At 43.1% G+C, this 10,861-nt stretch overlaps 1 protein-coding gene across 1 annotated transcript; it reads left to right on the top strand.

The window, feature by feature from the left end:
* The first annotated feature begins 1,252 nt into the window (after nucleotides 1-1,252).
* Nucleotides 1,253-9,084, top strand: LOC106590248 (eukaryotic translation elongation factor 1 epsilon-1). Its single transcript, XM_014181051.2, has 4 exons — nucleotides 1,253-1,402; nucleotides 2,068-2,265; nucleotides 6,492-6,587; nucleotides 7,343-9,084. Exons 1-4 carry the CDS (start codon nucleotides 1,319-1,321, stop codon nucleotides 7,484-7,486), a joined length of 522 nt encoding a protein of 173 aa, XP_014036526.1. The 5' UTR covers nucleotides 1,253-1,318; the 3' UTR covers nucleotides 7,487-9,084.
* Nucleotides 9,085-10,861: the final 1,777 nt, after the last annotated feature.

Below are 10,861 nucleotides of genomic sequence, written 5' to 3'. Positions count from 1 at the left end.
TACACACACCTGGCCCTCATAGAGTTAATAAGCAGAGTTTGACTGACATCTGACATTTCATTATGGACGAGTCATAAGGAGACTGTACAAATCGAAACAGACATGACATACAACAGCAGAGCAAGGAGACACTGCGAGACAGACATACCAGGAGACAGGGAGGCAAACTTGCTGCCGGACTTGTGGAAACTCTAGACCTTCACTGTCATTTTTATTTAAATTTCCACAAATCTCATACAACGCAGTGAGGAAACAAGCATGTTACTATGAATTGTAGGCCCCTGTATGCTCCCCATTGGTTGATAGATTGAGCTGTAGGAAGGGTTTGAATTACTGGAGTGCTCTATAGTGCCTAGCATTCCCAAAATAAATTAGGGCACCCCTATACTATTAACATGTGCATTCCCATAAGAATATTGATACATTGATTGTATTACATCACACATCTTCGCCCGCTTATAAACTGGAGCCAAGTCATGCTGGAAAATAACATATCTAAGCCAGTCTCCTTATGACTCGTCCATAATGAAATGTCAGATGTCAGTCAAACTCTGCTTATTAACTCTATGAGGGCCAGGTGTGTGTATGACATCATAGGAAGTGACTCAGTTAGTAGAGCATGCCACTTGCAACGCCAGGGTTGTGGGTTCAATTCCCACGGGAGAAAAATGTATGCATTCACTACTGTAAGTCGCTCTGGATAAAAGCATCTGCTAAAATGTACTACTAGGGTTGGTGTGAAAAGGTTAATTGATCAGACTGAATTAAAATGAGACTAGTATTTTATGTAGGCATACATGCACATACAAAACAAGCGTTTAATTGTTTGATTAAAACCTCTCAGTTAACACTATGCCTTATATTAACCAAATACCAAGATTTGTAAACATGCGCTATCCATCCACCAATTGAAAACCTCTCTTTAATGTGCCTCAGTTGTTTTTTTGTGTGTGCAATTTTTACTCTGCTGAAATATTTTTGGATTAATCAAGAAAGATAGAATTTAAGATATATATGAGAATGTTTAATTGTTTAATTTATACATATAAATTAAACAAATAAACATTCTTAATTTGATAATTCATGTGTAAGCACGTTTTAACTACATAATAAAGACATTATTCTGTAACGAAATATTCATGGAGATAGTATTCCTATACTATAAAGTACTTTGATCTGATGCAATGTAATGAAACGAAATAATAGCCACTTTTCATGTCGCCATTGGCTGAATTTGTTGTCGATTTAAATCTAGTGGGCAGGAGTGAGTATTTTCGACCAGTCCTGTGCCATCCCCCTTGTCCCATCGTTCGCAAAGATGTCGTTGAAAGAGCTATCCTCGCTGGAAAAGGCTTTAGGATTGAAAAAGCCTAACAAATACAGTACTCAGGGGGATAGGAAGGTGAATTTGCCATCCAATGGTTTCGGTTACAGTTATCGATATGCGCTAAATAAAATAGAGCTTACCACATGAACAGTAGGTTAAAAAGAGTCGTGAGCACATGCTAGCTACGAAGGTAGCTAGCTTGCTAATGTTAGCATGCCACTATACTTTCCATAGAAAAGCAAGCTAACGTTACTAGTTAGCTAGCTAACAAGATAATGATAGTAGCATGTTAGCTAGCTAACAAGATAATGCCAGTAGCTTTAGCTAGTTCTATTTTAGTGAATGCAGGTCACTTAAGAACAACGAAGCTATAACTTTATCCCATATAAGTTGCAGAGTAAATGTATAATCATGTTTGAGCTAAGCTGTGTTATTAGCCAGCTAGCTAAGCTAACATTGAATGAATCTGCCGAATGTTTATGCCATGTGATAGCAATCTTTGGTTGCCAACGATTTCTGGCTCTAACTCATTTTAGTGGAGTGCTATACTGACTCAACTGCCTTCATTACAATGTTAGAAACACATACAAGTCACAGGGTGTAGTCAACGTGACTGCATGTGTAATCACTGAAATACTGTGTCTTGTTGACAAGTCACTACAATACAGACACTGACATTGTGTCCATAATTCCTATCAGGCTAATACTAAATGTACACATTGACATTCTCACCCATCCAGGTCCCTGTCCTCCAGAGTATTAATGGACCAGCTCTGGTCGGCTTGGTGACCATCGCCACTCACCTGGTCCAGGAGGCTAAGCGGCCCGAGTTGCTGGGTGGGTCAGCAGAACACAAGGCTGTAGTGCAGCAGTGGCTGGAGTACAGAGTCACCAAAGTGGACGGATGCCACAAAGAAGATATCAAGACCATACTAAAGGTAGAGACCCAGAAACAGTAGTAAAGATTATTCTCCAACATTTTATAACTTCAAATCATCCAAAATTAGAAAGTCAATAAAAAAAAATACACTACCAGTGAAAAGTTTGGACACACCTACTTATTCAAGGGTTTTGTTTACTTTTTACTATTTTCTACATTGTAGAATAATTGTGAAGACATCAAAACTATGAAATAACACATGAAATTACGTAGTAACCAAAAAAGTGTTAAACAAATCTGATCCAACAATGATAAATGATAGTCCTACTAAGCGCAAACCAGATGGGATGGCGTATTGCTGCAGAATGCTATGGAAGCCATGCTGATAAAAGTGTGCCTTGGATTCTAAATAAATCACATCATATTTGACCAAGATGGAGAGTGATGGAGTGCTGCATCAGATGACCTGGCCTCCACAATCACCCGACCTCAACCCAACTAAGATGGTTTGAGATGAGTTGGACTGCAGAGTTAAGGAAAAGCAGCCAACAAGTGCTCAGCATATGTGGGAACTCCTTCAAGACTGTTGGGAAAGCATTCCAGGTGAAGCTGTTTGAGAGAATGCCAAGAATGTGCAAAGCTGCCATCAAGGCAAGGGGTGGCTACTTTGAATAATCTAAAATATATTTTATTTGTTAACAATTTTTGGGGGGTTACTACATGATATCATATGTGTTATTTCAAAGTTTTGATATCTTCACTATTATTCTACAATGTAGAAAATAGTAAAAATAAAGAAAAACCCTTGAATGAGTAGGTGTGTCCAAACTTTTGACTGGTACTGTTTATCTTAGTCAGTTTTATTGTCCAATGTAAATGTGGACCCACTATTTTTCTACCATTGTTGTCATATGGGATAGACAGGCTTGGTGAGCTGTGTACGGAGAGGGTCTAGAATAGCAGGGCCTGGGAGAAGCCCCTGAGCCAAACTCGCCAACCCATGCTCCACCAGCCGTGGCCAGACAGTGTGTGTGGCTCATTAAGGCGCGGGGACATGAATCTAGTCTGATATATGGTCCTTCGGTGACATGGCCGAGATGGGCAAAGCAGTAGACGAGAGCCCAGGATGGGCACACACTTTACAGTGTAAGTCTTTAATGGGGGGGCCGCTGTGGCTGTCGACAGCGTGAAAGTGATATGAAGCCACTGGTTGGCTGAACAGGCGCCTCTCGGCACTGACTGTCAGGGTGACATGCCGCCATGGCATTACTGAAAAGTTCTACTGATCCAGGATGTGAATGTGGACAGGCCTTTTAAAAAATGTAATGGTGCCACTTACAGAAGTTAGCCTTGAGCCGGGCTCTGTGCCCCCACTGGCTGCTACAGCTGTCCTGCTGGTTCACCAGAACTCTAACAGCGTAACCAATAATCCCAGAAATGAAAGGGGTCAATGTGGGCCACAATAGCATCAGTTTTTTTGTTTTTTTGCACTTGTAAATTCTACCATGTGAACCAGTTTTGGTTGATTATGCAGAAGAACAGCCAAAATATTCGATTTGATTTTAGTAGTTACACTTTGGAATCAATTTCATGGGCTGGCCTTAGTCATACCGTTGATATAGAAAACCTCACGTCTTGGAAAATAACAACTTTTTCCTTGGGAACTAATGTTTTACCTTGTGCAATAACTTATTCTTCACTGGGACCAGAAAGTGCCCTTCCTTCACTATGGTAGAATAGTCATGGTGCTATAACCCACAACCTTGGTGTTCTAGTGAGGTCTAGTAGCCCCAGTGAGTGCAGAGTCCAAGAAGGCTTGGAGAGACTGTGGTTGTGGGGGGTGGAGGCGCAGAACCCAGGTTCTGAACTCCATGTGGGGGTGGAGGGGGAGCCGTCTCCTGTCCGGCTGGGCTTCCATAGCTGTAGGGAAGGCAGGGATCTGATTGTGGCGGAGGAGTCTGCTGCCTTCATGCATTGCTTGGCAGCACACTCCGGCTGCACAATAACTCCATTAGCCCACAAGACGCTGTATGTGCAGTACAAGTGCTAAAGATGGTTCTGTCCCTTGGGACCTGCACAACCATGCACCCCCCCCCCCCCCGCATGCACACACACAGCCCCCGTGTGCTTAGTCCATCCAGTTTGTGGAAGGTTCATTAGATTTGCAGGCGCCCAAGTCAGTCGGGAGAGGCGTGGGCCACTTGTAAGGCATCTGCACTAGCCGGAGCGGCCAGAGTTGTGGGGATGCCATGCCACGGCAGGTAAATACATATTCCCCCTCAGGTCGTGCATTATTCACTTACAGATACAGCGCTCTCCACTCAGTGCACATCACGCACTCCCAGATAAATAGGTTAAATAGATTTCAGGCCTGTGTTGGCTCCACCAGCCACCATCTTGTTTTTCAACTCTTTTGACTGTTAAAGACTTTATTTGGATATTTGGTCTCTTTAACTGTGGATATGTCATTATCACCCCATCACTGAAAGTTTGGTTATTAAAGGGATTTCAGGAAAATGTCCCGCATGTTTTTTCTCTAATAATAAATGTTCTATAGTTGATGAACTTCCTTGGTCAACTTTTATGAGACATTTCTCTGATTCAAATGTCTAATCTGGTTGTTATGATATAAACAAAACATGCTTAGATAAAATCAAGAATCACATTGGAGTGATTCTGTGACCCTCAAGACAATTGTTTGTAGGTGTATGTCTCCACAGTGCATCCGGAAAGTATTCAGACCCCTTGACTTTTTCCACATTTTGTTATGTTACAGCCTTATTCTAAACTGAAATATTTTTTTCCCCTCATCAATCTACACACATACACAATAATGACAAAGCAACAACTGGTTTTTAGAGATTTTTGTACATTTATAAAATTTAAAAAAAGTGAAATCACATTTACATATTCAGACCCTTTGCTCAGTACTTTGTTGAAGCACCTTACAGCCTCGAGTCTTCTTGGGTTTGACACTAGAAGCTTGGCACACCTATATTTGGGGAGTTTCACCCATTCTTCGCTGCAGATCCTCTCACGCTCAGCCAGGTTGGATGGGGAGAGTTCGATTGGGTTCAAGTCCGGACTCTGGCTGGGCCACTCAAGGACATTCAGAGACTTATCCCGAAGCCACTCCTGTGTTGTCTTGGCTGTGTGCTTAGGGTCATTGTCCTGTTGGAAGGTGAACCTTCACCCCAGTCTGAGGTCATGAGCTCTCTGGAGCAGGTTTTCATCAAGGATCTCTCTGTACTTTGCTCTGTTCATCTTTCCCTCGATCCTGACTAGTCTCCCAGTCCCTGCCCCTGAAAAACATCCCCACAGCATGACGCTGCCACCACAATGCTTCACTGTAGGGATGTTGCCAGGTTTCCTCCAGATGTGACGCCTGGCATTCAGGCCAAAGAGTTCAATCTTGTTTTCATCAGATCAGAGAATCTTGTTTCTCATGGTCTGAGAGTCTTTAGGTGCCTTTTGGCAAACAAGTGGGCTGTCATATGCCTTTTACTGAGGAGTGGCTTCCATCTGACCACTCTACCTTAAATACCTGATTGGTGGAGTGCTGCGGAGATGGTTGTCCTTCTGGAAGGTTCTCCCATCTCCACAGAGGAACTCTGGAGCTCTGTCAGAGTGACCATCAGGTTCTTGGTCACCTCCCTGACCAAGGCCCATCTCCCCCGATCGCTCAGTTTGGCCGGGCAGCTAGCTCTAAGAAGAGTCTTGGTGTTTCAAAACTGCTTCTATATTAAGAATGGTGGAGGCCACTGTGTTCTTGGAGACCTTCAATGCTGCAGTATTGTTTTTGTACCCTTCCCCAGATCTGTGCCTCGACACAATCCTGTCTCGGAGCTCTACGGACAATTCCTTCGACCTCATGGCTTGGTTTTTGCTCTGACATGCACTGTCAACTGTGGGACCTTTATATAGACAGGTGTGTGCTTTTCCAAATCGTGTCCAATCAATTGAATTTACCACAGGTGGACTCCAATCAAGTTGTAGAAACACTTCAAGGATGATCAATGGAAACAGGATGCACCTAAGCTCAATTTCAAGTACTTTTGTGAATAAGGTATTTGTTATTTTTATATTTTATACATTTGCAAAAATGTATAAAAACCTGTTTTCACTTTGTCATTTTGTGTGTAGATTGATGAGGGGAAAAAAGGGGGAAAGGGAAGGGGTCTAAATACTTTCCAAATGACCTGTGAAAATCTGTCAAATATGCAATTCTAATTAACTTAATGATCCACCAAAAGTAATTTACATACATTTTTTTCCCTCATGCAGGACCTCAACAGTTATCTAGAAGACAAGGTTTACCTGGCAGGAAATCAGTTCACCCTCGCCGACACACTCATGTACTACGGAATTCATCACGTCATCGTAAGTCTAGCGTTCAATAACCAAACAGAGCTGACTTCAATCAGAGTTGAATTTAAAAGGCGGTTTGTCAAACGGAGCTCACAATTAAAAGAGTCATATGGTTAAAGGGCATGAGAGAGGAAACTTGACACAAGCAGAAAAGATGAGGCGCAAATTGATGTCTTTAGCCCAGGCCAAGGAAGAAGTTTGTTGGCCCCTGGAGGCTGACAGAGAGAAACAGGGGATCATATGTTGAGAAATGTCAGCGGTTGTGGCGGAGATGGATCGTTGCCACCAGCCACAAGGGAGTCAGTTTAGTTTTTTATCACAGCGGTTAGCCTCTGTCCTGAGGTCAGTCAGCAGCCCAGTTCAGGGGGAGGACTATCATAGCTACGGAACATAACTGGTATGATTTTAGACTGTTTCAGGTGCAGTATAGCTATCTTAGACCATGCTTTGGCAGCCTCACAACGAACATGAAACAGGATTGTCTAATATGTTCACATTGTTTTGGTGTTATTCTCTTCATCTAGCAATTACACTTGTTTTGTGGGGAAAGAAATGTGAATTAAGTTAAAAGCAGAGTTGCTTCATTAGTTTGGGTACTAGCTAATTATAGCCAGAAAGATGCATTTGCTAAATATAAATGGAGATTCATAACATTGCTAGACATTTATAATGTGACGGTAGTGTCATTCTCAACTTTTAAACAATGTCAGATTTGTATAGTATGGATCATCAGTGGTAAAAATGAATATCCCACCTCTCTGTCCCAGGTGGACCTGGCCGTCCAGGAGAAGGAGAAGTACATGAACATGACGAGGTGGTTCGATCACGTCCAGCACTACCCCGGCGTCCGGCACCACCTGCCCCCCGTGGTGGTCCTGAGGAACAGAGTCTACACCAGCGGCCACCACTGAGGTGTCCTGTCCCGTCAGGGTGCACTGCTGGCTGCCAGGATGGCCCCGGGCAGACTTGAGGGCTAAACATGGGGGTGCTGACATCTCATCCTTCCCACCTACCCAACAGTACGGCCCCTCCCTCGCCTTCGAGACGTTCGGTGTCTGTTTGTTGTTGTTGTTGTTGGGAGTCTGACTGTTTTTTTTATGACTGCAGATGCTGTCAGTGTCAAGGTGTAGGGATATTCTAGTGATGCTATCTGAAACTGGCTCCCTGAAAGCATTCTGGCTGGTGAATGGTAGTAGGGTTTGCTGATACATGTCAGCAAATCTTGTCTTTTCACTTAAAGGGATAGTTCACCCAAATTACAAAATGACATTGGTTTCCTTACCCTGTAAGCAGTCTATGGATAAGGTATTACAGCAATCAATAGTTTCGTTTTCCCATGCACTGTTAACACATGCTAATGTTTTAGCGTTTGTGGCACAAATCCCATTCAAGTCATGGGACCGATATTAGCATTTTTTGTTCAAATCATCTATGATTTTGTTGAGCTGCAAAAACAATTTTAGATACTTTGGCTGATATGTACATGATGCGCTAAATACGCTAATATCAGTCCCTTGACTTGATTGAGATTTGTGCCCAAATGCTGAAATGTTAGCATGTGGAAACAGTGCCAGGGAAACTAAAACAATGCATGGATTACTGTAATACCTTGTCAATAGACTGCTTACAGGTTAAGGAAACCAATGTCATTTTGTAATTTGGGTGAACTATCCCTTTAACCTGAGCCTTGATTGTGAAAAATTATTATTAAAAAGTACAAGTGAGTTAATAGTTGGCAATGTCGCTTTAAAGAAGTCCCTCTTTTGCAATTTCAATGTCTCAACATGTTACTTACACAGAATAGTTCCAGACTGCCCAACTGTGTTCAACTATGTAATAATCATCCAACACAGATCCCAGGTCCATTATCAACTTTCCGTCCTCATGAATTTATTCTTCAGTCTTAGTTTCTCAAGCTGCTGTTCCACCAGCAGCGTGGGCAGCAGCCTCTAGTTCAGATCAGAGTCACTCGAATCAATCTGTGTGTTGATGCTGAAGGGCAGAGGGCAGACTACCAGCTGCCATAGAGGCCACAGCGTGCCTCTGTCCAATGCCAGAGCCCTGGGTGACAGCCACGCATTGTGTGTCATTTCACCCTCTTACCCATGGGGAGAGGGGCCCAGGGGGTAGGAAATCATTTTACCAAAACATCAGAGCGATAATACACACTCGCACCACACACAGCTGACTGGATTTAGCCATTAGCTCTGTCAGGGGTAGGAATCACAGCTAATATATATTGAAACCGCTGTGTTTGCACAACAAAATAGTTGGGTAATCTTTGTCTTAATTGTGAAAACTTTATCCGGTGTGTCAAGCTGTTAACTGGTTTACATTGTTACACTTTTCATCCAGCCTGTGTTTTGTCTTATAAACCTTTCTTGGCCCTCCTAGTTTTCTGGTATGTTCTTCCTTATGACGGCTGCTGCTTTAATGCTATATTTTTGTGTTATTTAAGTCTACAGAAGGTTGTCCTGTGCCAATAAAAATCAAAGGGAAACAAAGATAATCTTCATCTCATGAGTCTCATCTTGTTTAGTTTTTTATCATTCGCTTATGTAGATTTCAAAGAATTTGTTTTTAAAATTTGGTGGTTCCATCGATTAAACAACAGCAAACAAAGTGCTGTGTGTTCCAGAAAGTGTAAACTTCTGAAAGCAAACATCCTGCAGTCATTTGAGCAGGCCTTGTGACTAGATAAGAAAGAACATTGCACTGCTGGACCATAATAGAACCACTGTCCTGTTTATTTCAGTTCCATTTAGATGTCATTGCTGCTGCTGCTGCTGCTGAAGAGAAGTTTAACACAGCATGTCATGCTTTATCTTTGAGGTGTGCTAGATTTAGGAGAACTTGAGGGCTTTTGTTTAATGCATCTATACTGCATAGACAAACTTGGAAGTTATATAAAGCTTTCTGAAGACGTATAACTCATGGATTCGCAGCGAACTCGAGTATGTGTAACAACGAACTTGAAATGAGTTTTTCAGATGTTTTGTGTGCTGCCGTGACTATCGCCGTAATGTCAAAATGGCAGTGTCATTAGGTCTTCCAGCTTTGCAGCTGATGATCAAACCAAAGCCAAGACAAACCCATAGATGAAGCCACAGCGGGTAACTCAAGACAGCCCAATTAGTATCAACCTCTCCCCAGTCATCTGAAGACAGAGGTTGTCTCCTCTACAGGGGTGGACTGCCACAATGAGCTCACATTGAGACATTCCCCCACATGGCAGACGAGGCAGCCTTTCTTTCCCCCACCCCCTGGTCAGCGATAGTTCAGGGGTCAATTGGCTCGGTGGATCAGCAGGGTTCACTGATGACTTCAACTCTCACCGGGAGTCATCTCTAAGTGTGTGGACCTGACCAGATGCCACCTATTGCTCACTCCTCTTCATGGCCACAAGGGGTTTCACTGTGGGAAGGGCATGGGGGCAGAGTCCAGGGCCAGGTGAGGTGAAGTCGCCCTACGGACAACTATCTGAAGAATGACAGCTCTACTGGGTCTTACCGTTTAAAGTGCAGTGAGGAGATCCACAGGTTCCACAAGTAAGATCATGTGGCATGAAAGCAGTTTTGGCAATAAGTCCTGTCATGAAGTAAATGGTGTCAATCTGAACTTGTAAAAAAGGAAGTGTGTTCCCACAGATTCAGGCAGTTTCAATAACTGGTGCCTTAGTACCATCTTCCTAATGAGAGGCAAATGTGGTGGGGTATTCCCGTCACGTAACACCCCACGGTGTTAGTCCGAGTCTGCCATGTCGGCAACAAAAAATTGTTATGTCTTGTTAATGAGATCGAGAGAGCGGCGCATCCGACAGAACGTTTGCCCCTGATTGATTAAATGAAACAATCAACACTGCGTGGGGGCGTGTTAACGTGTCGTAAGCGCTTGTGACAGGCATTGCCTTATCCTCCCCTTACAGATAGTGACAGTTCTACCATGTGCCCATAAAGATGGCATCTGATTGTCAATTGCAATTACACAAGTGCAGAGGCAATGATCAGGCAGGTGGGATAGTTTTCTTTGCACACTTTTAAGTTCAGTCATTGGTTCAGACTTTCAGGGCTTGAGGGCAAGTTGGGAAAGTTATTTTGCTGCAGGTTCCTCTCCTCTCTAAAGGTGCAGAGGATCGTGTGAGACTGAGGTGAGCAGGGGATACATTCCAAGGTTGGGTGTATTTCTCTCTTTGTCTGTAGTGTTTCTGTTGAGCTTCTATATTAGAAGCGTGGAGTCTTAATGCAGCTTCAGTATTATAAGCAAGCTTCAGGGAGGTAAACACTGAA

The sequence above is a fragment of the Salmo salar genome, chromosome ssa29 (genome assembly GCF_905237065.1).
Source record: "Salmo salar chromosome ssa29, Ssal_v3.1, whole genome shotgun sequence".
In the NCBI taxonomy this organism is placed as follows: Eukaryota; Metazoa; Chordata; class Actinopteri; order Salmoniformes; family Salmonidae; genus Salmo; species Salmo salar.
This window is presented reverse-complemented; position numbering and strand designations above follow the sequence as displayed.

Bases quoted from the DNA above. Each gene is read 5' to 3' on its own strand.
- LOC106590248 (XM_014181051.2), top strand. From the start codon at position 1,319: ATGTCGTTGAAAGAGCTATCCTCGCTGGAAAAGGCTTTAGGATTGAAA. The intron at 2,266-6,491 runs GTAGAGACCCAG...TCCCTCATGCAG, and splicing joins ATATCAAGACCATACTAAAG to GACCTCAACAGTTATCTAGA. The intron at 6,588-7,342 runs GTAAGTCTAGCG...TCTCTGTCCCAG, and splicing joins ACGGAATTCATCACGTCATC to GTGGACCTGGCCGTCCAGGA.